Genomic DNA, 26,477 nt, shown 5'->3' on the forward strand with positions numbered 1-26,477 from the left:
TGATGATGATGATGATAATGATTCACCTTGATCTACGACGACCCTCATCTTGGATACCATCAAGTGACCTAGGGTGGCCTGCCTGGGTGACCTGAGGACGACTGCATAAGCATTAAAAGGTTTTCGCCCTAAAATAGTGTCCATTACCTGTTCTTGGGATAATTTTGCAGTCGACTTTTTAGTCGACTTTGCCTGACAGATTCAGCACTACAGTATAAAAGAAAACAATGGAGTTGTACTTGATGTTGACAATATTTCCTATTGTGAACATTTAAAATACGCTCTCACTTTATTCAGAGTAACCAACCTCCACTTCTGTCCTTCAGAATCAGACTTTTTGTTTTAGTTATGTCCCTACCGCGCACCAATAACTCGTAACCAAGGCTCTGTAGCACATCCCTGCACTCTTCTTCAATCACGCCAATGGTCTTTCGCGAAAGTTTAGTTTTCCACTGATCAGGGACATTTTGAGCCTTTGTGGCCTTTGTGTGGTTAGCAACATACTGTGCTACGGAGGCCGTGTAATCGAGACCAAGACGGGCGTAGAGACGCTGAGTCTCGTTCATTGCGTCCCAGGCAAGATCTTCGAATCGAAGCCTTTGCATTCGAGTGGCTGGCAGGAATCCCGTGAGCTCTCCGAATGCCTCGATGTCCATACGCATTTGATTGCAGAGGGCGCTAGGTTTGTCACAGTCGATATTTCGTGTGCACCACCCTAAGCCACGGCGAGAACTGTAGATGGCGCGAGGGTCTCGCACGAGATGAAGCACTCGTACCGACCGAGCGATGTCTGGGTTCCGTTTCAGCCAAACCGCCACCTGCATAGTGAGTTATACCTAGCTTACTTGATTACGCGACGTTGGAAGTTCGAGCTTTGACTAGACATCTCAAAAGTTTTCGCATCCTGTACTGAGGTATCAGTATAGAAAACAGGACAGTCGAGCGCATTTGGCTCTAAACTTACAAAATATGTAGCACAAGCAACTTCCAGAATGAGAAGACATTTGGACGACTTCGCACCAATGTTTCTGTGCAGGGTTGAATGGCCTTGTTTATTGCATCGCCCTGCTATTAGTCAATTGAGGAAAATTATAAATATCTTCAGGCATCCTAATCACACTTGGGAAGGGTATAGCTCTGAATATATTGTGAACAGCGTATGGTGTTAAAACAACGCTGCAAATATCTTTTCCTGAGCTGTAATAGGACCTATACACATATTTAGGGGGTATATCCTTTTTTTATATTGCTTTTAAGTATATAAGAGTTCTCGAACCTGTGTTTCAGTCGGTGTTATCCGGTTTTATAGCCACGGGAAAAGTACTGCGTTTACTAAAGGAAAGGATTTTCCAGGTTTCATTAGCTCTTATAGCACAAAGGAGAACATATCTGCAGACATTGAAGCTATGAGGGTGCCTTCCTCGTGTTGGCTGTTTGCGAAAGATGACAAGTTCTGCTATATTGTCAGTTATTATAGGCGGAATTTATATATTTACAGCGAAACAAATTTAAACCGTTTCCAAATAGCATTCTAAACCCTTGAGTTTCTAAGGAATTCCGGTCACTCCGTTATTGTACGAATTTAGGAATCACAGGTAAGCAAAGTATCCACTCAACTATTCAGACAACATGCACAAGGAATGCATGAAACATAATCGTTTTTGGGGCTGAGAGAACCATCACAATTTGCAAAAATTTGGATTTTTTGCTGTAGCGATGAAGATCGCGACATTCAAAAACAGCGATCGTTTAAAATAATTTTTCTGGTAGTCATGAAGGTCAGAAATGTCTTGTACCCACACAAACAGCCACCGCAAATCGGTCATGCCCAAATGCTGGCAAAGTACATGTTCCTGTCGCATTATTGCATTGTTGAGCTCCAAAAGATTTCAGTCTCACAGCATCACCTCATTGACGTTGAAACTGTAAGTTTTCTTGCCGGAAACTAATTTTGAAAACATCTTTCTACAACAGAACACTAGATAGGTGATGCTGTGATTGCTATATGCATTTTTAAACTCATGTTGCTAAATAATCACACGCCATACATAATTTTCAACAGTACTATTGGCATCTATCTATTATATTACAAAATACTGCAATCAGAACGGTTAGAAAAATTGCTGTTTTAAGCACCAAAGCCAAAACTAAATTCATGCAAACTTTTATAGGGGATTTAAAGTTCTTCAATGAAGGCCAGTTTCAGTACATATTTCTGATCACTACCGTTTGAAGAAATTATTTGTATTTCTTAGCGTAGAGGGCCGTCATAAATTTCTAAAAACAATAACAAAACGGCTGCAAACAACAGCCGTTTGCCTTCTATGGGGGTTCTACTAAGGCCAAGAACGGATAAGGCTACCGTTTTTGGTAACTGTCCGCGCGCCACGAAAGTGCGCAGTTGTCTATTTTGTGTCACTGTTACCAGCGCTACTGCACAGGATAGTTGTTCTCACATCAAATCTTGAAAATCCTAGTTGAGATTTTTCTTATATTGATGATAAATTATAAAGCGCTTTTATTAAACACGTCAGAATTCCTAGGCTCAGGAGACACCATCTAATTGTGGTTGTTTCGGCCCTGTTTGTTTTGCTTGACCAGCCTGTGCCAGGGAAAAAGGAACAAGCGCTACTTCCTCGGCCGCTTCTTTTTAGACCGAATGGTAGGCTCACATGTAGCAATGTGATGGACTCACACGCTGATTACGCAGTCTCAATAAGCAAATTCTTAGTAATCAACGAACTGCACATTTGGTAATCAAGCTAAAGAGAGTCATTTGACCTGGCGATACCACTGAGCCCCCGTGTAATGCAGTGTTCCAAATGGTGGCATGGCACCGCAAAATTCGCGTGTAGACTATGAAGCCCACCCACAGCGTCAATCAAACAGCAGGATACGTTGTTGGGCGAGTTGGTTCATGACGACGGGAAGGTATGTGCGCAAAAAAGGACGATCACGAGAGAAGAGGCGACAGGAAGGGACGAGCGCGAACTTCAGATGATGTTTATTCGAAAAGGAGGCAGGCTTACACAGTTTGCCAGTAGAGGCTCCAAAGGGTATAAGAGCCTAGACCGTAATATACGACCATAATAATGGAGGAAGGGGGGGGGGGGGGGAGGGGAGTGACAAGTGATGGATAGTGGCTTCTAAGAAACGCTTTTCACTACCGTAAAGTTTGATGGACGTATCACTGATTTCCTATATGGATTTAATAGGCTTCAACAAGTTCGTGTGCTTTTTTATCGCTGCACTTCCGCAGAACCATCCTTTCTTTTAGTAACGGCTTGCTTTCCAGGCAATGTTTTATCAGGTGATATTAATCTAGTTCCCGAATTGACCCTTCATGTTCAGCTAAGCGAATTTGATGCAGTGGCCAGTCTGCCCGTATATCTTACAAAAATCTGATACACTACGCCCATTTGGCAGTTCTCATATGGGTTTTTGTGTTCTACGCTGCAACCATTGCGTTTCTTCTTGTTGGAAGTTCGGCCGATTCGGGCACAAAGGCGGCTGAGCCTACAAGGCGGTGAAAACGACAGCTAGACACCGTATTTATTCCCTACTTTCTTCAGGATGTGAGCAGTTTTGTGGACATAGGGAAAATCTGTAGCCAACTATGTAATCCCGCCTCCCTTTCGAATGAACATCAGTTCACGTTTGCGCTCCTCTCGTCCTGTCTACTCTTCTCTCGTGATCGTCCTTTTTTGCGCACATACCTTCAAATGGTGAAGAAGAGAGGTGTTGCCTGAAGCTCACTGCAGGCTTCTGCTTCAGTAAGCGTTTCATGCACGCTAGAAAAATTGACATTTTTAAAATTGCGTACTGTAATCATAAATGTGAATTTAGTTTTTTATCTTCGTTTACCGCACTCAAAACTTGCTCATATTGCAATAAAACATTCGCTCGGACTTAAATATTATAATCTAAAAATCGCATGTAAGCTCCCTTTAGGCATGAATACTCATATACATGCTCTGTTTGTGGTAACATATAATAATTATTTTCTTCAGAAGCCAATACCGAAGTGCTGAGTAAATAAATAGATGGTAATGGAACTCACCTGCCTCATGTATAGCCTGGTGAATTTAAAAACTTGAGTGCTGGCTCGTTTGCACAGTGCTGAAAGGTGACTCGGAGACGAGCACGACTGACCTCCTTCACAGATGTTGGCCAAGAAGTGGTTGAACTTGTAATAGCCATGATTCTCAAGCCACACCGTGTACAGCGGAACTGCCTCCAGCTGGCATCGGAGCAAGTGCTCGATGAGCTGAAAGGCGTGACGCTCCCTGCCACGCCGGATACGGCCGCTCACTGTGAACGGGATAAGCGGCTCGAAGTGAAAGAATGTTCTGGGTACCTGAGACAGCAGTTCGCCGAGGAAAGATGAACCAGCTCGGTAGTAGGTGACTACAAACACTATTTTAACATCGGCTTGAGACACGGTGGAGTAGTCTTTGAGAATGGCGCTGAACGCAGCTGGCAGCTGCCCTTCTAATGTAGAGTCGATGAATTCTGCGTCGGACAACTTGTAGATAGCGACGTTGGAGGCATTGACGAGTTCACCCCTCTCAGCCCTTCCACTGTCTCTTTGCTCTGTTCACGGAGCGGAAAATGAAAAAAAAAAAAATCAGCATATAAGAACCAATCTTAAACACGCCACTTGTCATACGTCCATTTTGTGGCAAAGGGTTCTTTTTATCCGACCCCGCCAAAACCGACTTGTTTCTAAGAAAAGCGGCGCCCCTTATCTCTGTTACGGCCGAGCAAGAAAATGGCCCCTGTAATGCGAGGATGTCAGCCGCCTTCACTTATGCAAATCATAAACCATTTGAGGGGCACCGGTAGGCTAAGCTCAGCAGCCATGTGATATCTTCTACGTGCGGTGCCTTTTACCCCTATCAGGTCCAAGCAAGAAAATGGGCACCTATAATTGGGGCACCAGTGGGCTAAGCCCAGCAGCCATGTGACATCTTCTACGTGCGGTGCCCTTTACCCCTATCAAGTCCAAGCAAGAAAAGGGACACCTATGATTCGAGATCTCTGTAGCTTTCATAATATGCAGCTTAAGGCACTCAAGAGACAGTGATAGACCACTGAAACCAAGCGGCTTCCTTTTATTTTTGTGCCGAACGGGAACAAATACACTAGCTGCGCGAGCCGCCCACACTTTAAAACAATCATTGCCTGGTCGAGGCCGATCCCCCTTGTGGGTATGCGCCATCTTTATGAGGATCACAACGACAAAAATAAGTTGTTTAAAGCTTGAGGAGTGCCAAATGCTTGGCATTTTCGTGACACCTCTGCCCCCCGAAATAGAACTCAAAGTGTTCAAGTATGCACTCTTAATCTGGTTCCACATACGTTCCGCTTATAAGTGGAACTTTTAAAAAAGTTCCACTTATTAGGCGGAACTTTTTTTGAAGTTCCACTTGTAACTGGAACCTATGTAAAACGAGATTAAGAGTGTAGTTTAGGATTTTAGGCTAGATACTTGTTTCGCACAATATCCAACATGTTGACAGTGCACATGCAAGGAAGGCTATGAAGGCCTGTAGTATGTTCGAAAATGCATGGCCGAATACCTCGTGCGACATCAAAATTGTGTTTTGTGGATTGTAGGCACGATCGATGATATAATGTAGGACACAATGATGCAACGCTATAAACTCCTTTCCGCGACTGTGCGCTCTTATGTTCCATCATCACAGGGTTACTCTAACACATAAACGGCCACACAGGAGCACAGGCAAATGCGTTCGCGCTGCTCGTCCATATTTACACGAAGGGCACCTACTCTGTATAGAATGGTTTTGCGCAATATGAAGACCGACATCTAATCTGCGTGCCAATGAAAATATCGAGATCTATCGCATTACAAACGACCTCTTCTAAAGTATATTCTCCGCCTGGTAGTCCCTTCAATATAAGTACATTTTTTACCACTCGCTATGCTATGCGCAGTCGTCAGAGTTCAGAACAACCGGTAAACAAAACGCCATTCAATGATTGCTGTAAAGACTAAGCTATTTCATGCCTTCTGCGCACATGCCGACGTTATAAACTCACCGGTCAATCGTTATTTGAACTAAAATTGCTTGCAGCGAAAGCTACACTAGGTTAGTCAGTGATGCATATCGGGTACGTGTTGCTAGTTGCTAGTTGCATTACGTCGCAATATACGAGTGATATGGCAACTGAGAGCACACATCAGATGGGAACGTTCAGTACCCATCACAAAAAGGCAAAAGAAAAACGCCCGCTTAGACCTAAGAAGTTTGCGGGTGGACCTCAAGCAAACTACTGTATATTAGTGTACAGTGTATTTATTTATTTTAATTTTTACTTGCCCTGCCCTTTCTCCCTATCACTCACCTCTTTAATTTACTCTACCCCTTCGTCGCTTTCCCTTTATTTCTGCCGCTAAAGTTCAGGTGCTTCAGATATCAGATAGCAGATACCGGGGCAGACAAACATCTTTTCCTTCCTTCTGTATATATAATAAATAACCACTACTACTACAACTACTACGCTCGCTTCAAGGCGTTAGCAAAGTAAAAATATGTAGTCCTCGAAATTGGGCAAACAATTGAGGTTGACTTGACAAAGGGGAGGAGGGTTAAAAGCAGTTTCTGCGGTAGAATTCATCGTTATAACCTGTAATATGAGCGCTACAAGATTCACCTTGCCAGAGGGACCTGCCTTGCGTTATCCTTTCCTGGGTACCTGCAGGTAATCCATGCTTCTATTCTCCTGTAGCAAGTATATTTTATACCATCTGCCTGCCGTCGGTATAGGCGTGCTGTCTTTAAATGCAGTACATTCTACTGAGAGACCAGTAGTTACTGTTTTGGACGGCAATAAATTACTCTTCCTATGCGTATTTATTCTTATTGGTTTCGATTTACGAATAGTTGGCATGCGATTACGGCACAAAATACCGCACCCCTACTCTCTATATTTAACGTCGCCTTCATCCCTCTCCGTGGCATCGCTGGCTGTAATTCTTTAAGCTTATTCCTGGGTCTTTTGATTTCCCTTAAATTTTGGGTTCCACATGTGAGTAAATTAGGGGTGCAATTTTTCTATATGACATTTATATATCCAACGAGGTAGTGATCACACATTTCTAGTTGCCGCTTTCGATCCTTTGGATAACATCTCTTGTTTACATCGCGGCATCTATTCAGTTAAATTTCATTTATGAGAGACGTGATCATATGATCTGCGCAGAAAGGGTCGACCTTGTGGCACCTGGGAAAAAACAATGTCCATTAGGAATCGAGCCACTATCCTTTCGACCCCCAACCGATCGCGATAACCGTTGCTCCAGGGCGGACTTTATTTATTGCCAGGCTTTATCGCACATCAAAATGCATTGGAGAGAAAAAAAATAAACCAAACCAATGCCTACGAGTATGGTTTTGACATACTAAAATTATCTAGACGCAACTAAGGGCTCTAAGATTAATAACCAGTCCGGGACACATGTTTGAGATTTAATGGCTCCAATAAACTTGTGAATACTTCCACGAAAGTACATGCGTTCCAGCCGGTCATCGCAGTTATACCCGGCCACAGTTATACCCGGCCATATCACAGTTATACCCGGCCATTCCTGGGCGCTGTATACAATGGAGGCCGACGAGCAAACCTAACTCAAAAGAACAACCATATCTTCATTATCTGTAGGCCAATATCTAATTCCATACAAAGGCAGCGGTAATTCTTTATTATTGCTTTCTAGCACGTCCAAGAAATAAACCCCTTTCTTCAGCCTGGACTTGTGGTAAACAAATCCTGTCTCCTTGTCTAGCGTGCCGTCTCCGCGGCAACATATGGGGTGGTACTGGTAGCGCCGCCTTTTAGCTCCTCCGCCGGCAGTTCCAGCAGATGCGTGCCAGCAACTATTTGTTCGCTTCCATCCGAGCACAATTTTAGACCGCTAACCCGTTTAATGAGTGCACCCGCCTCTTCCGAGTTTGAATTGTTTTGCTGGAACAGCTTTTCCCTTGTACAAAATTCAGCCAAAAGAGCCTCCTCACTAATGTAGTACCCGCTGTAATAAATTAGACTAGCTTTTTCTGGGTCAATGTTGTGCTGCCTCAGGCAGCGTCAAGTTCGCACTCTATGTAGTGGAATATGTTTTACAGGATGTTAAGGAAATCTGTTCCCACCTTTTGGGTATTTGATTGACGCCCAATGCAAGCGCTCTAAATTAACTGATACGTTGTAATTTTATTAATTTGTAGTTAGCTTAAAACATTTTAAATAATAATTGTGTTAACTGTATATTTGCCTGTATATGCTGATATTATTTCCGTAAGCAACTTCGGTCTCTCCATAGCAGAGAGTAACAATCAAAATGAGTACGTATAATCTGCCCATTTAAAAGGCGCTTAATGCAACAAAAAAAAAAGAGCGCCAGAGAAATGTCAGAGCCTATTAGAGGAAAATATATTCTTAAATTGCAGTTTTCTTCGTATATATTGTTTTGAAAAATGCAATTGTGTTATCAAAACTGCTCACACAGTTTCCTTCAGTAGATCAACAAATACATCCGCTCACCGTGCTTAGGCTTGTTGTTGAAAACCGTTGTGCAAATGAGATAAAACAGGACCAGGCCGACCACAACTAAAATGAAGCGCCTCCGGGTCAGCGTAGGATGACTGAAAAGCAGAAGACGTGTAACAGGAACAGCTGTGCAATCTGTGCAACCTTGCAAGCTGTGCAAAAGTAGCAACCAACAAACTTTAGGAAGTGATCGGAGTGTTGCTAAATTTCTACGCGAGCAGACGACACTGGCTGAAACGGTCGAACATACAACGCCTTCTTGTTCTTTTTTTCAGGTATACAACGCTGAACGTGGGCACAATAATGCACACAGATTATGCTGACCTGTTTTACAATTTTATTAGTGCTCAAAATGCGATTGATAAGTTGAATTAAAGCTGGACAGTGCCGCCTTTCAAGCACTGCCCCATAGACTTGCTCGTCGCCGAGCGAACCGGACGTCGGAGTACCAAGCATGCTTTGCGCTTCGTTAACTTTGACCACTGCCTGTTATCGGATTCATTTACAATGCACCGTGACTAGTGTCCAAGGACCCACAAAGTGAAGTCGCGGAAGGCGTACTTCGGGCCAGGTACTTGCCCCTCTTTTCATTATCTTAATTATCGTGCCTGCTCACGTGCTACACCGAGCCAAGTTAGTGAAAGCATCATTACTTTGTCTTTACGATCATGTTTTGAACACATTTGACATTTTTCTCTCGCCATGCTACCATTAAGGCCTCGATTTTTTTGCGATTGATGATAGACGAAAAAATGTTGGCTGCTGTAGTGAAGTCTAGAAGTGAACGATGATGCGATCCGTGCGTACAAGTGGCATATGACGACGTATTATGGGGGAGAGGCAAGCTGCCGCCAGGTGCCGGATCCTCATCGGCTTCAGCGCTGGACATTCCCAAGGCAGGTGGCGGATACCGGCTTCTGGATCTCATGTCTTGAAGCCAGGGCAACCAGGGTGGCGATACAAATCTCGAAATTGAGGCCACTCTTGAGTCACTGCAGGTGTCAGGATAACCCCACCTCGAATCTCCTAAAGCACCACCTCCTCTGTATAGGTTAAACCTCCGGGAAGGTTTACCGTACATGGAGGCATGGCAGCACGTGTAATGCGTCGAAGGTGCTCCTTTCTTGTTAAAAGAATGGTAGCATTATCCAATTTTAAGAGGCTTGGCGATGACGAGATTGATGTGTTAAGGCGGGCCGCAGAGTCTGCACGGCTTTGCGAAGTTACAAGATAACTCGGAATATATGTTAGGGTTGTTAATTTTTACCCAGTTTTTGCACAACAAACATTTTTTTTAAATCGAGTTAAGTTCGATTTTTTCATGTTTCTGGAACAAATGTGCCTAAGTAACGCGTTGAAAGCCTGTATGAAAGCACCAAAGCAAAAGCTATTCGAGCGATATATCGCTCTAATAGCTTCTGCTTTGGTGCTTTATAAGAAAGTATACTCTGTTATAAAGAGGTTCTTTACGAGGAAACAGTCTTAATGAGAGAGGCACTCGAGGTAGGTTCAGATATCCAGAAAACGCTTGAAAGCGGAAAACTTCTGATGCTAGGCTTCGATCCCCTCGTAAGTGTCAAGCTGTCAAGGAGCTTTGCACGGTGATAAATAAAATCACTCGAGCAAAAGGCGTTTTGTCTTTGTCACCTAAGAGCAGTGCCACATTAGTAAAAACTTGTTGTGAAGAGGTTTGCGCGAAAATCTCCAGAATATGGGTCCGAACTCTGAAACATAACTTCTCAGAGAAAGAAAGAAAACCAGGTGACAATGTGGAAACTGGTTTGAAACTGAATGAGTCGTTTGATGACAACCGACCTCTTTTTATTCCGTGACATGAGATATAGACTCGCTTCGAAAGGAGTTTAACCAGTACTTGGTGGAAGCAAGCCCCACAAATGAAAGAAAGTGTTGAACTGATGGACCACTCGTACGACACAACTGTGCGTTATTATCGGCTAGAACATGCATTGCTGACATCGTTGTGTCCAGCTAATGGCAGCTGTGACGTAGAGCGAAAGTTTTCTCAGCTGAGGTACCTCCAGAGCCCAGACAGGTCTCGGATGGAACCTGAACCTTTGCGCATGCTAATGATTATGTATGCTAATTAGGGCGTCGAAAACATTCATGACCAGCTGAAGTGAATAAAATGTTTCTTGCCTAAAAACTGACAGCTGCACATCGCTGAGAGTAATTAATTTGACAGAAACGCCGACTTATGAAACACTTTCTTGACAATAAGCGAAAACAACCATAATCGTTACGTACTGATTAGGAGAACTCGAATAAATGAAGAAATTATTAGTTTGAAAATTGAACCCGATAAAACCCGAATTTCGGACTGCTTCCATGAAAAACCCGATTTCTTTTCTATTATCAAGTCGAAAAATAATGCCCAATGATTACCATCCCGAATTTGAAAAAAAAAAAAATATAAAACCCGAAAACAAATAACACTAAATATATTCAATCCGAATTGGCTGCGGTACGCCTGCCGCTAGACTGTGTATATCTTTGAAGATTTGTGGGCTGCTACTGACGCGTATAAGCAGCTTTGTCAACTGGAGGGAATCAGTGCGTATAACAATAGGGGTCGCGGGAACCATCGGAATAGAGGTCACAGTGCGAAGCGCCTCTTGCAAAGTAAGCAGATTCCCACAAAATGAAGATGGAGGTTCCGGTAATTGAAACGTTGATGTCTTGTTTAGGCCAGGCATGCAAGGACAGTAAACTGCGGATGTCACTTCGCAGGGTGTCCCCGTAAATTACAATGGCACCTTGTGGCACGCAGGTGTCTTTATCTATAATTCGGTCGCGAAGTGACGAAGCTGAGTCCTGTGTTCTTTGTCATCGTAAATTCGTTGGTTTGTTATCACTAAGCTCTACAAAACGCCAAGAAGGAAGACTTGGAACTGGCGGTGGTACAATTGAATGCGATGGAGCATAAGCCCTGAGAGCGCACGTTGCGTGAGAGAAGGTGGCCTTAATCCTGCGAGCATCAGGCATTTGCTGCACCAGTTCATCTATTGTGTTCAGCTGTGCGTTTTATCGGAGTGCCAAGAATGGTGTTATGCAAGGAACTCAGGTGATAACCCTTATTGCCTCTCGATTTATATCTTCAAGCAGATCCCATTGTGCCCTTGTCAAATGTTTAAATGTGGCTTGATAAGTAAGGCGCGGTTGCACAACTGCCCGGACCAACTGTCGTGCAACATTTGAGTGGGAGCCGGCCGTTTTTGGAGCGGTGCGTCTGATCAGGCCCAGTGTCTGTAACGCCTGTTCTCTTAGCGCGAGACAGCCATGTAGTTATAACTCCTGACTCATGAATTGTTAAAGCCAATATTTTACTTTTGTACTTTTCTGAAGTGGGAATCCGGACTGAGATAGATATATAGATGTTACAGCCAGTATACGGCGAAGCGCCGCTCGCAACTGACATGACCGTAGGTTTACTGGCGGAAATTTTAATAGTCCCAATGAAAGAAACATATATGGAGGTAATATCTAAAGCTGAATGCAAGGAAGCGGATTTAGTCAGTAGGTCGTTGTGTGGGCTCCACACCGTGAAGCCATCGGCGTATATTGAAAATTTAATGTCAGAATCTTCATGCAACCACCATTTAAAGGAGATAAATGCCCTATTAAATAATGTTGGTAACAATATTGATCGCTGGGTTAAGGTACGAGGAGGAACGAACGATCCTATGGCATCGCGGCTGAGGCATATTGGAAATTTTCAGCCTTCAAGGAACGATTTTACAAAATATGTACTCTAAGTGGCAAATTAAACATGACTTTCTCACTAAAAAAAGCGTATATTGACAGTGAGAGTTAAATGGCATCATCGAGGCATTGCAGCTGAATCTGTGTGATTATCGAAACGTAGTTAGCGACCAAACACCTTGGCGTGATATGGTTTATAGATTCACAAAGAACCAGACACAACTGAACGAAAGAAGTAAACTGACTGATAAATATAGCTAATCAAACTGGCGCCGCACGAAACGATACATTTCAAGACAACCCTGGAGAATCATGATGCCCTAGGGTAGCAAAGCGGTTGCTTTTACTGGGTAACCTCCCTTCCTTTCCTCATCTTCCTCCTCCTTCTTGTGTAAGCGATGAGAACGTTAACGTTCGTGCCTGTTCAGGTGTTATTCTCTACTCAGTGTTCATCTCCTCCATGCGTTATCATTTCTGCTTTTTTATTTTGGCGTTTCATCTTTTCGTTTCCCTATCTCTGCCTTACATAATCATTTTATTTTTGGCAAAGCACACCTCTAACCACATCTGTGCAACCCCATTATCGGCCGAAGCTCATGCGTTGGTATTTGACATGAGTTTAAACGACAGTAATAAGAACAACAACGTATTCCATGTGTACCGCGACTAAAAACATGGGTCACTGTGGACCAAAGATAGAGATTAACGGGACAGATTGCTCATTTCAGAAATGAAAAAGATCAGATTCTCCCAGTAAACGCAATAAACGAGTAGATTGATTGATTAATTAATTCATTGACTTACTGATTGAAACACGTCTTGTATTTGAAGCTCTTAGTACGCACTTTTGCTTTAAGTATCTCTGCGTGCACCTGTAACTACCACAATCCCGGCGACCGAGACAGGAGCTGGTTCATATGAGGTAGACTGCCGTAGGCCTGGCTTTTGTGCCTGCATTGACAAACTCCTCCAGCTTTTCCCATAACCTAGTGACGGCCGCTCCATCGAATGACAGTGGGAGTACTTAGACGATGTAGTCGGCCAGAGGGATGGCAACGATTATTTCTGCGAGAGACCTTTATCGAATATCAGAATAATATTGACATTAGTATACGACATGGGTAGCAATCGCTGTGATCCGGCGCATCTCTTCGTCGCGGTCTTTGATGAATGACTTGTGTCCTAATAAAAACAAGATATTGATGCAGTGTTGATCGTGAGCCGGCGGGTTTACCTCTATGGGGCCTTTATAGCTGCTCTGGCATAGGGCGAAAAGGGCGTACCTATTCTTCGGCTCGGTGCGTTTCACTCTTCCAGTGCGGAGGTTCTTAAGTGCTTAGCGGTGTCGCTACCTCGTGATTTCTTTGAAGGCGGAGGGAACCAACAAGAAGGTTTTGTTAACCGAAATGGTGCAAGGTTTGTTCGGTGCGGCTGGTGTTTTGCGTGCAGCTGTTCGAGTCTCAACGTTGGCCGATTTGTTGCTTTCAATGCTTGCGTGCGCAGGTGCCCAGGAAATGGTGGCTGTCATGTTAAGCTTAAGAATGAGGTCTGAAAATGTTCCTGATAGATCGTTGATTATTTTCGGGTATGTTGAAGGACTCGAATTCACTCGACTGCGCACTTCACACGCGAGAAATGAATCTCCGCAAGGTATAGTGCGTGCCTGGAGCCATATTCAGGAATTGTTTGCAGACCCACCCTGCTGGTTTTAAAGGGGCTGTTTCACTTCCACAGTATCGATGTCGTCGACGATGGGCAGTATGGCCGCATTCACCACGCGTTGGGTGCCATCAAACATCAAATAGAAACAGGCTACAAATGGCGTGACGATAGCTTTCTTGAAGATAAAAACAGGCATTTGGCATCCTTTGTCTTCTGCTACCGATATGCTTTGAACAGGCTAACTCATGACTGAAGTAACCAAAAGCAACTGTCATGTACGACTCAAGATGCCACCAATATGGAGATTTAATGACGGGTTTTTGTTTTGTTCAATGTCGTTGAGACAAAACTTTCAGAGCATCGCATTTTAGTCCAAGAATACTGCAGCCCACTCCCCCAAAATATGTACTGCAGTACAAACACTGAATCAAGATCATTGGTCGTCTTCTGTCACAGCGACTGCTTTACATCATCTTGAATGCTCCTCCAAATAATTATTGCCGAAAATCGCATTGCACACGATGAACATGAGCGATCGCTTCGCAAAATCCCAAAGTGTGTGTTGTCTCGATAACGGCAAACAGGTTGCCATGCGGTGATGTCATCCTATGCGGTGACGATGCGGTGACGTAATCCAATTTTCATAAACCACTTTTACGGCGGTGGATCATTTTGGTTATAAAAAAGCGGGATATTGGCGAAGTTTGTTGATTGTAGTGTTTAGAATCCAAGGTAGAACGATTAATGGTAATGCCTGCACCATATAAAATAGAATTGAACAAGGGTAGAGGGAGCCTCGGTTTGCAAGCCCAGCCAAAGTTTCGACAAGTGGACATGTCTTTGTCTGGGTCCAGATGAAGACAAGTCCACTTGTCGAAACGTTGGCTGCGCTTGGAAACTGAGGCTTCCCTTCTATCCGTCGCCGTAACTAAGAATTAAGATATTGCCTAAACAAACCCACGGAAAAATTTTAGGGTGGCGCCATTCGGCGGCCATCGGAATTACATAGACACCTGATATGTTGTTGCCGTGACAGGTGACGCCTCCGGGCTCTACGTTTAAAAGTGGCGTGGACCGTCTTCGACGATGTTTCCATACCGATGAAGCTCAGAGAACTCCAAAACCTCTATTTCGCCATAGCGTCGAGATGGTGTTGAAGTGTCCCAATAATTTTGACCTGCGCAAACCTCTCACGAATGGCTGGTGAAATTTTACGCCAACAAAGGCTACGACGGGCAATCCTGGATTAAGCGCCTAAACATTACGGCGATATAAAATGAGTACAGAAATACTCGTACGTGAATCACCATCCACTATGACACCCGGCAGACGGGATCTATTAAGGTTGTCCCATCCAACTCTGAAAGTCTGTGCTTCAATGTCTCCTACCCCGAATTTTGTTTCCATCATTCAATTATACTTATTTTGGAGGAACTATTGGCGACATCCCTCTGCGGTGCTTGCTCTGCTTGAAACCCCTTGCATGCATCCTTATGATTTTGTGCAGTGAGAGGCGACCACATTTGTTCGGAAAGATTTGGCTACGCACGACTGTCTCTACAATGCTGAAAAGCGTCAGCAGTTCTTCGTCGTGCGATATCTCGACGTTATCCGTCAGCCTTAAACCAAGCACGGACGCAAGTGGCGGTTCCTCAGAATATGGACGGCTCTTGTCATGTTTTGCCGCTATCTCAACTTTCGCCATCTCGCAGTACGTCTTTATCTGCAAACAACTCTAGAGACTAAGTGGAGAGTCGACTAAGCGGCTCTGCACAGCTTTTATATATCGTGAAAATACACTTGGCTCAAAGCGGCGCATAAATGTTCATGACTAGAAAAAAAAAGGTTAAAAGGACCATTCAATTTATTCGCTGTTGATTATTTCTTGTTTAGAAGAGATACTGAGAGTGATGTGTTAAAGAGAGCTACCTTTTCGAGCCTGGAATTCACCAGGCTTATCCAGAAACATGACCGAAGCAGCGCACGCCTCAGCGCAGGACGGCGCTTTTAGTCTTCTCTTTGCTTATTTCAAGAATGAGTTCTCATGTATGCAACGTTTTTTCAGTGTGTGAGCGCCACTTTCTCTTATTATACACTGGTAGAATGCCAAAGCTTTACTGATAGCAAAATGGTCTCTGAGCAATTTAAGTGCTCTTGAGCGTGATATTTTATAAAGATGTGACGGTGATGCTTAAAAGATGTCCCAATATCAGTGTCCGCATACAAAAATAATGGTGATATCTGCCTCGATCATTTTTAATGGGGCAGCGTGAGAGGCGCCTTTGTTTTAGAAATCACTCTTTCGTCCACGTAAGGATTGTTAACGGAACATTAAGAGTACCAATCTCGCAAGTGTTACTTGGCCAATGTTAAGGCCGCACAGTGTCGGCACAAGGCAATTTACGACGTCAAGAGACCGCGTAAGATTGCTGTAACAGCCAACTCACTTGACTCAATTCAGATCTGGCATAAACCTGCCAAGCGTTATCATCAAGAATCAATAGTGCTACTTCTAGGTCAAGCAGGCTGTTTGTTCAGCTTAGATAAAGCAGAAATTTATTCATATGTCGCGCGTTATCCTTTACCCTTTTCTCAGAGACTACCCCGCAGCGCCCCAACACGTTACAGGATGGAGGTTTGCAGCATAGAAAAAAGGACACCTTCATTCACACAGCAGACTTGCATTTCAGTTAAGCGATTCCACTCTCTAATAGATGCAACAAAAATACATTTGCGCAAGTACCAGTCAGGGATTAATATTCTCAAATTTGATAAGTGTGATCTACGCGCCTGGTGACATAGTGTGGCCCTATAAAACAGATCTCTTCCTTAATGTCGATGTTATTGTTGTAAATCATACACAACGGTTTAAGCCTTAATGTTCTTCCGGAGGCAAGCAGGTCTCATCTGAGCTCATTCTTGATGGCACTTACTCTGTCCTTTCTTCCTAATCATCCCAAGACGAATCTGACTGCGCGGTTTGGAATTTCTTCAATGTGCTCAATGAGCGCCTTCTTCGAAGGGTCCCAAATTGCACAAGCGTACTCCAAAATAGGCTTTATGCAACTCATATATGCCTTATTTCTTAAATTGGTATGAGAAAATCTCAAATTCCTTTGAATAAAATTTGGTGCCCTAATAGCCCTATGTACAGAGTGGTGAACATGTGCTTTCCATGAACAATCCGATGAGAGCGTTACTCCTAAATACTAATATGCAGCTTCCTTACGCATTAGATCATCATTCGCCACATACCAGAAGTCAGTAAGCGTTTTTTTCTTTTTGGTAAAACTGACATGAACGCACTTTTTGGCATTTAAATTTATATTCCAAGTGGAACACCAGGACTGCATTCGTGGTAAATCTGGTTGTAAATTTACAACATTATTGGCTCATGATAATTGTTCGATACACAACACAGTCGCTGGCAAATAACTGAACTGAGGATGCAATGCATTGAGAGATATTGTTTATATAAGCCAAGAACATGAGTGGCCCCAAAACCGAGCCTTGCGCTACGCCTGAAGAAACATTGATGTACCCTGTGCTTTTCACAATTATTGCAACGCACTATCGCCGCTGAAACAAGCAATTTTCTATCCTTTTTATAGAGAAGTGAATGTTTATTTCTTGGACCTTGTTGAAAATGAGCGAGTGTGAAACTGTATCAAAAGGTTTTTGAAAATCCAAAAAAGTGCAGTCAATTTGCTCTTCTTCATCGACACCGGATGCCAAGTCGTGAAAGAATTCGACCAGTTGGGTGGTGCAAAATAAGCTCCTTGCGGAATCCGTGCTGTTTTAAAATTAGCAAATTATTCTCGGTAATGTATCTCAAATCGCTGTATGCAAAAAATGTTCAAGGATTTGACATGCAATTTGTGTTACTAATATAACTCTATATTACTGGCATCTTTTTGGGACCTCCCTTGTGAATAGCAGTTACATGTGCAATTTTCCAGTCATCTGGTAAACTGTCATCTGCTAAATGTGTACTATAAATAAAATATAGATAACGAGAAATTGGTACCAGACATCTTTTTAAAATATGTAGTGAAAGACCGTCTGGCCCAATGGCTTTAATTTCATTGACGTTTTCCAGCTGTCCACTAAATACCGCCTCCACTAATATATACTGGCTGTATAGTAGGGGAATTGCTGAATGATGGTACAGAGTTCAAGTCGGGTTAGGTGAATAGACAAAGTGAAAGTAGTTATTTAGATGCGTTAGTTTACGCTCATCATCGTTGAGAACCTAACCTCTGTGAACTAATTCATAGATTCCTAACGATTCAGATCCGTGCCCTCTAATATATTTCAAAAATAATTTGGTGTTTTCTTTCCTGTTAGCATTTAGCCTGCAAAAGTATTCATCTTTCGCCCCTTTTAGGCTCCCTTTGTATTCATTTGTAATCTTAAAAAGTACTGAAAGGTGGAGAACTGATTTTATTTTCTTGAATGCTGGGAGTGCATGCCTTCTCTTTTGAATAAGCTTTAGGATTCGTGCGGTCAACATGGGTGTGGATTTATCTTTCCTTAATTTGAGGATTTCATGTTTGCGCAAACATATATCTGTGAGCTCGAGTAATGTTTCTTTTTTTTTAACATAAGCCATAACTCGTGCGCATCATTTTCCTCAGAAAGGAATGCAAGTGAACGAGCTCTTCAGACATACTAACATAATCACCTCTTTCGAAAAGATGAAAGAAAGCGCACACGCTTTCTGGTGGTGCGCTTCAGAATTGATATTCGCGGCGACAGCAAGGTGGTCACTTATGCCCGGAATAACGTCCACAGAGCAACAATATTAATTGCAGAACATAAGATCTAGGATACGGTTATCATGGGTATTTTTTTATCTACATACTGCAGCAGTCCCAACGTACCATTTATTATTTTCATATCAGAGATAACACGCCCCCAGCTCCATTAACGCATCAGCCATCGTGCCAAAGCAAATCGGGAAGATTAAAATCACTCCCAAGTAGCAACGTGTGAGCAGATTCCTCGAAAAGTATGTCGCACAAGAACTTTGAACTCTCAAGTCAGAATTTGGTGGGTGATAAAGTGGCCTCACAGGATGTGGTCGAATCAGGCAAGACCTCCCTAAAACAAAGATATTCAATATAGTCGTGGCCAAAATTTGATGCTGAAGATGACAAAGCGGTATGTACGAGCAGGAAACCGCCTCCGCCTAGTCGTCGTCTATATTTGCGGTTTGGTATTTCTCATGGTATGGTGTCTTAAGGTTGTGTACTAATGAGATGGGTTAGATATAGCTGCTGGAGTCAAGGATTAGTAATGAAGCCGGTAGAACACTGGATGCTAGCAAACATGATTGGCAAGGGTAGCCGCGGCACAAAGAAACGATGATGTGTTATACCCTTGATAACAGACGTTAAGCGTCTTTCATTTATTGTTTCAATTTTTTTCTATATTGTGTCCAGGTTCCATTTATTCGCAAGAGTGAGCGCCTTTAATTAGGAAAGCAGCGTGTTACTGGCGGTACTTCTCAGTACCTAACAAAATGGCTAGGAGGGGAATGTTTGTGGCCTTTGTGTGTCTACTATTAGCTATTAAATGTTTGCAGTTGTAGGTATTTTCATTTCCTAAGCTACACCAAGCAATACCCGGAACTCGAAGCTTAAGCACCCGCAGGAATAGTGCCTAAACAGAATGTCATGCAGAGCTATGTATAACAATGACATTGGGGGGGGGGGGGGAGGGGGAATAAGCTAAACCCGGCAACAGCAAACGTTATATATAAAATAGTTTATACAATCACCTAGCAATAAGATATTACTGCATTTTCTCCCCACACGAGCCTCCCCGAATCCGTGATAGTGTGTGAATATGTAGGTAATGCACGACGTCCTAAGTGTGTGAACAATTTTGCGCACACGCAACGGAATATTTAGGAGTTTTCATCGCATTAATCACTTTGTCACCCACATGTGCTGGAAAAAGTCATATTTGAATTATAAAATGATTTATGTGACTCAGCGGAAACCATCCCGAAACTGAAATTTATATTCAGTCAAGTTTTAAATCTTAGGGGATAGAGATAATTTTTAACTTTAGCTTTCCAGCTGACGAGAAAAGCTTAAGCTTTTTTCTCTTTTCTATCTAAAGTTTATTAAACGCATTTTCGTTACGTTCTGTTGCAAAAAGCGGATGGGCAGACAGCCACGGTTTGCATTAAAAATGCTGTAGGTTTCACGGCTTAAATGTTGTCCCGACGTGCAACTTTTTATTTAGTCATACTGCAGGCCAATACGTTGGCTCAAGCAGGAGGGGGTCTTCACAAACAAAAAGAAGGCAAAAAAAACTTATAAATTGTAACATGAAATGAACATAAAGTACAAAAAGAAGGACAAATGAAATGTTAACATCGCGAACTTGAACAAAAAGGTTTTTGCAATTCAACCATGAAATCGTTGGACAGAAATACACCAATGGGAAGTGAGTTCCACTCGTTCACCGTTCGAGGGAAAAACCTGCACTTGTAAGCGATTGTTTTCGCGAAGATCTGTGCAAGCAAGTACTCATGACTGTGTCATTTTGTCCTCGTAGAAGGCCGACATACGGATGCTGGTAGCTTCATGTTATTTTTGTCAGAAGGAGTAGTATGGGGGGGGGGGGGGGGGGGGGGTAGCAGTACAAGACGAATATTTTTTCTGCGTAGTTCCAGTGTCTGTATTCTATTTTGTAACGTTATTGAGGACAGCGAATCCTTCCTGGCATATTTCCCATATATAAATCGCAATGACTTTGAAGCCTATCAAGCCATTGTCTATCAAGCTATTGTATTGCAGTTTCATAATTAGTAATAAAAATAATAATTACATTAGGACCTTGTGTGTCAAGGTAACGTAAGTTATATAAGCAATTCACGACAGTGTGCACGCTCGCTTGAAGAGCGTAATGTCTAATCACTACTGCAGTATTGGTGACTTTTTGACACGGCCTGATCAGTTTCTCGTCATCTTAAAAGCGTAAACTTATCTTCCTCGGAACATTTATCTTCGCGAAGGTGCAGACCTTTTGCCAGTATACAGCCATGATTAAGAGTATCATTCGCCTCTTTCAGCTTCCTATTTAATGTGGTAATTTGCGGGCTTTGTGTACACTTCTACCATTAAGAAACCCAGAATCATCACCAGCATCCCGACTAAAGCCATCGCTTAACTGCTAAATAAACAGGTTCCCTAAAGACGCGTTTTTTTTATGAAGTTTCTTTGTGGCGGCGGTTATGGAAGAAAATAGATTTCTCACGTACCGGGGGGGGGGGGGGGGGGGGGCATCTGATTCAGTCACACTTTTCCAAGCGAAAATTTATTATGTTGTCGTTCAGAAATCACTGCTTTGAGTAATATGTAGCTTATTGTATGTAACCTTCTTCGTTCATTGACGGCGCTAACCAGTCTGAAATTGTCACATGAAGTACTTTCATACGCCAGATTGTCGCATGCTTTACAAATACGGAAAGCGATTAAGACTGCAGAGATTTATCAATGCCATCGAGGCGCACGTTTTCGGTTTTCCGATTTCTAAAATTTTGTAAAGCACGAACCTTGGCTATTTAAATATCCAGAATAATTTTTTTTTTCCATTTTCGATCTGCTTAGCGCAGAAAGTCGAAATTAGCCAATATTGTTATATACCCTCATGGTAAAGTTGCACTTTGCTATTCTGCCTCCCAAAATCTAAGTGATCCCGTCTTTCCTACGGTACCTTTCATGGTATTCCTGAGCTGTGCATTTGTGTGCATTTATTGCAGAATAAGGCACCCGTAGGTATGCCAGAGTAGAATGTGCAGGGCTGGCGCTAACAAAACCTAACTCGCTGTATGCATAATTGCCTCTGGCTAGTCTCAGAGGCTGTCAGGCCAGAACGTCGAAAGCATGCGGTACAGGTTTAAGCCAGATACCGTTATTACTGTCGTGAACCTGACAGCTTTTCTCCGCTTTCTCGTGCGAAGAGCATCCCACTTGAAAGCCTCACAATATTATCAGTGTCAACTTGATGAAGTCGGTGACATTCGTAGCAGAAAACAGACACCTTTCTTTGGCACCAAAACAGTATATTCGAAAGAATCTGCTAAACCATGATCCCGCTAGTTCTCCGTCTAACCGGTTGAACACCTGATCTTTCACGCGCCTATATTGCGTTGCTTTTTTTTTTTTCACTTAGTGCACTCTGTTATTTTTAAGAGCCACATGCCCGCTTTTTACACATAAGGTGCTTTTCGCATGCCCCACGTGAATTATCTATGGTTGATTGCCAGTCTAACAAGGTCAATGCGTTTACTCAACTGCTGTTTGCCCGTCGTCTTTCCACAGCATACGTTTCTATTATCAATTTAATTCAGTTACCCTGCGAGTTTCTGTTGCGTAGAATTTTTTTAACTGCTGCATAGTACTGCTGTTATCTCAGCTATAACCTACATAGTTTTGTACAACGCATTTTCTGCACTGCAATTTTCCCTTTCTCTCGTTGTTTTAATCAATGTCGTTGTTGAAAATCACCACGCCTTCTATGGAATCATTTCCGTTCGTTCTGGAGATGTTCATTCAAAATAGTAAATTCCTATTTGCGATATCAGTCATGACCTCAGAGTGCCTGACAAATTCGCTGAAATTTTTCATCCTCATTGCATAATTTTGCGACCCCACCGATGGCGGTAGCTTCGAACAGATCGCTGGAGATCTCGAATATTTTTTGTTCCCCTTTTATTTCTTTACATTCGACGAATCATACTCCGAGTGAAGAATAGCCAAGAATGCAACGCCTTCAAATTTAAGCACGCTTGGTATCAAGAAATTCATATTAGTATCGAGGGACGTATTTAAAGGAATGAACAATGTGCGCGGGAGCCCGTGGCAAGTACACATCAGGGTTTTTTTTCCCTTCTTTTTAAAATCAAAATTCTCAGTGACTAGGCAGCAGCCGTTTCGAAACTATCATTCTATTAAGATAACAGTGAGTTAATCACTGATTGCGAGGACTTTAGTGTAAGAAAGTCCGCAAAGCAGAAAGCTTACAGAGAATCACATGCTTACCTGGCGTTCCTCGAAAACGCATGACTGCCAATGTGGTGCATTTATCCGGTGCTTCCCTCACTCGTAACATACGATGCTTGTGTGAGCTACATCCCTGAAACGCACATACTAAATGCTAGACTGCTCGTCGAGTGGCCTTCTTGTTGCATTATCGGACAGCGATAATATTGCTACGACACACAGACCCAGTGTGTTCCGAGGAGTCTGAGGAGTAGACGGGGGCAGTATGATGTATTCCGTTATCTTGCGCTCGAGATAAAAAGGAGAAAAGCACCGTACGGAACATGCACGCCGTGACTGAGCACTCAACGGAAGTGGAACTCATATTTTGTCAGTTTGTGAATTATACCCTTGTTTAGGCTCAAAAAGCTCCACTTGGCGCTCCTTACACCAGCAGTGTATTTGAAACTCTATATACCATCACTCAACACTATTCAATGTTATCATTATTTGTAGCTGTCCGTGGTGCTTAAGAAACCGAACTGCAACAGTACGTCATCTATTGCTCTTGAGCGCGTTAGGGTATATTTTAGTGGACAGCACTACGTGTTTCAAGCAAGACCAGCAAATGTGATATACTAGGTGACACTTTGGCTCCGCCATTAGGTGTATGGCCCAACAGCGGGCGGTAAAGCATCAAGTTCGCACTTCCTTTGCGTAATCTCGTTAGAATGTATGCACTCTACACGTCGCCTTGTAAGTAATCCCCAAATATTTGCCTTTATCATCTCATTCATCTTATTGTGACGTAGAGTCCTAAGCTACCGCATTATTTTAAAGACAATCCGACATAGATAAAAGCCCAGCTTAAAAAATCTGTACGAAAACGTCTCCAATCCAAGGGTCTCGGAGGGTCGCACAGCGTGCTCTATATCCAAGCCCTGACAGGCGCTGAGAACGAAAAGGCCAGACACCGAGTTCCAAACCACGGTAGCAGAAAGAATAGCACTCCGTCGGTGCGTCCGTGCTGCGGTGATATAGCGGACACTGGTGTGTGCCACTAAAGACAGCACGTTGCTTAGCGGCCGGTACTATCCTCCCATTCTCCTGGCGTTTCTACGGACAAACGGCACGCGTGCTATAATCACGAGACGTGCGTAAGCAATAATATACTGCAACACTGATATAGTCCTCTTTTGTTGAAAGTATAATTCGAAGCAAGTAGGATTGTCGTGCCTAAACAGACACATGTCTTCTTGAACAGCCTTGCAGAAGTCCCGCAAGAGACTTCAGTGCTCGGTTAGGTCATGTGTTTAGTAGACATACGTTCAGAAGGGACAGTTGGTTTTGTAATCACCAACTCAGCCTAAAGGGGTACTTTAATGTACCGGTCCGACCCGCTCATTCTCTTGAACTTCAAGTGCGTTAAGCTGTTTGATCCCCGTTATGAATATTTTGTGCAATGGGCTACTGCAAAAAGAGCATAATAATGGATTCACAGGGAAGAAGTGCTTTCTACGCTGTTTCCATCTCAGCTATGTGCTAGGCAAGGGGAAGGTATTGTTTTTTTTCTTTTTGATGTTGCAGAGAGACTTTGAAGCACAGGGCTATAAACAAACGTGCCTCCGGCCTAAAAATAGTAGTTCAAAACACTCGAACATAGCACCGGCTGTTGCATCTGATGTGAGCCAACGGTTAAAACTAAATATTTGAGGTTGGCCATTAAAATAAGTTGCATAAAACTGTCAGCATTCCTGCACACTGCAAGAAAGTTTTCTGCAAAAAATTATTAGGTAATAACGTTCTCTTTTCTTAATTACTAAATGTTCACTTTAAGCAATAAATGTGATTATCAAACTCGGAGAGTACTTCCAGAAAAGCCCATTTTGTTATTTGTGAAGAAAAAGCCTCACGTGTAGATATGTTCTCCGGCCTCAAAAGCTTCGCGAACTGCAAATACGATCACATGAAAGATGAATTACTGGTACAGTAGTTTCGCCACAAGAAAAGGACAACAGAGCGCTCCGAAGGCCTATCAGAGTAGTAGAAACAGAGAAGCAGATTAAAGATCAATGTGAAAGTGTCCGACTTGCCCTAAAGATAACTCTGAAGGTGTTTGCCGATCAGGCGGCACTCCTCTGTTTTTTTTTTAAATCATGCGCAGTCTTCCACCCTACTGCCTACAAAAGACATGGTAGATAATTCAGAGTTAGCAATTTCATTGATTATATTGCAGATTATTTCTGACATAGAAGATTCGAGCGAAACAACATCGCCAGGATATGACGAGATCCCATACGAAAAGCTTAAAAACTTAGCCGAACATCTTGTTGCCATTTTGGCTGTCATAAACGACGTCTGAAAAGAACGGAGAAATTTGAAAAGAATGGAAACGTTCGGTCCTCGTTGTGATTAAAAAGGCCGGAAATCCTCCAACCAGCATACAGTCATTGCGCCCTATATATTTAACTCCAACAATGTGTAAAAATTAGAAGAGATGGTTGATGGCTAAAGTGTTCTCCACGGTAAATTGGACTAAATCAAACCTTGACACAAAAATCTGGTTGTCAGTACAAGCTGAAGAGGTTCTACAGATGTCACCTCAAAGCCACCTTCTACGCAGGGTGGTGGCTACAGATGTTAAATGCACATGACAATGTGTCGTACTCTAAGAGAACTAAGGAGATGGAAAATTTGGGATTTCGTTTGCACATTACAAACGTTGTATGTAACTTGCTTCAAGACCGGACTTTCTCCGTTAGGCACAATGGAGAACAAGTCGCTAATTACACATCAAATCGCGTAGTTCCAAAAAGCCGAGTGTTTGCCGCTTTATTGGTTAATTTAGACTTTATACCACTGGCTTGTGAACTAGGTGAAAAACAAAATATAGAGGTCTTATTTTATGCTGATTACGTTACACCGAACCTACGTTACTGATCGGGACGATTGCTCGGTGTCCCCGGGAAATGTTTCGAAGATCGGCAGAGGCGGGAGAGAAGCCCTTGTGCTTTAGGGCAGACAATAAATCATCATTCACCATGTTGCCATGTTGCGCCGTCTTCTCGTTTTTCTGCGCTTATCGTTTTGCTGGGAGGTGCTGTTGTGTGTCATCCACATCTTCACCTTGAAGCTTCGACGCTATCCGTACGCAGGAGCCATCGACAAAGAGACCGCAGATGACGCCACGCAGCTCAGCTCCAGCACTTTCTGCTCAGAACTAACCAGCTTCAACCACCAATGTTCCGCCTCCAGCCCTTATTTCAAGGCAAGTGGCACAGACCAAACCACCAGAGACTAGACCGGATCAGATACCCGAAGGAACCGAAGAACAGAAACACGCAACCTCTTTCCAAGCCGCCCGACGCGACATCAAGCCATCGCCCCCGCGGTTGCTTTGCTGGGGGATGGATGAAAAGCTGCAGGAGAGGGGGATCATCCGAGCATCAGATATCGCGGTGGCAACCAAATCATACTGTTCTGTCTTTCCTTGAACATCCTCGCCGTCACCTCATTGACTTCAAC

General features: G+C 43.1%; 1 protein-coding gene across 1 annotated transcript; it reads right to left on the reverse strand.

Moving 5' to 3' along the window:
* Window positions 1-288: 288 nt before the first annotated feature.
* LOC146199942 (carbohydrate sulfotransferase 5-like) lies at window positions 289-23,109 on the reverse strand. Its single transcript, XM_084592832.1, has 4 exons — window positions 23,013-23,109; window positions 8,566-8,666; window positions 4,061-4,593; window positions 289-818 (listed from the first exon to the last, which is right to left on the reverse strand). Exons 1-4 carry the CDS (start codon window positions 23,051-23,053, stop codon window positions 294-296), a joined length of 1,200 nt encoding a protein of 399 aa, XP_084448958.1. The 5' UTR covers window positions 23,054-23,109; the 3' UTR covers window positions 289-293.
* Between the last annotated feature and the right edge of the window lie 3,368 nt (window positions 23,110-26,477).

The sequence above is a fragment of the Amblyomma maculatum genome, chromosome 2 (assembly GCF_055883805.1).
Source record: "Amblyomma maculatum isolate TAMU_Amacu chromosome 2, ASM5588380v1, whole genome shotgun sequence".
In the NCBI taxonomy this organism is placed as follows: domain Eukaryota; kingdom Metazoa; phylum Arthropoda; class Arachnida; order Ixodida; family Ixodidae; genus Amblyomma; species Amblyomma maculatum.

Coding starts and splice junctions, on each gene's coding strand:
- LOC146199942 (XM_084592832.1), bottom strand. CDS start 23,053: ATGCACCACATTGGCAGTCATGCGTTTTCGAGGAACGCCAG. Junction 4,594..8,565: donor CAACAACAAGCCTAAGCACG/GTGAGCGGATGT, acceptor CTCCGTGAACAG/AGCAAAGAGACAGTGGAAGG. Junction 819..4,060: donor CCAGGCTATACATGAGGCAG/GTGAGTTCCATT, acceptor CTCACTATGCAG/GTGGCGGTTTGGCTGAAACG.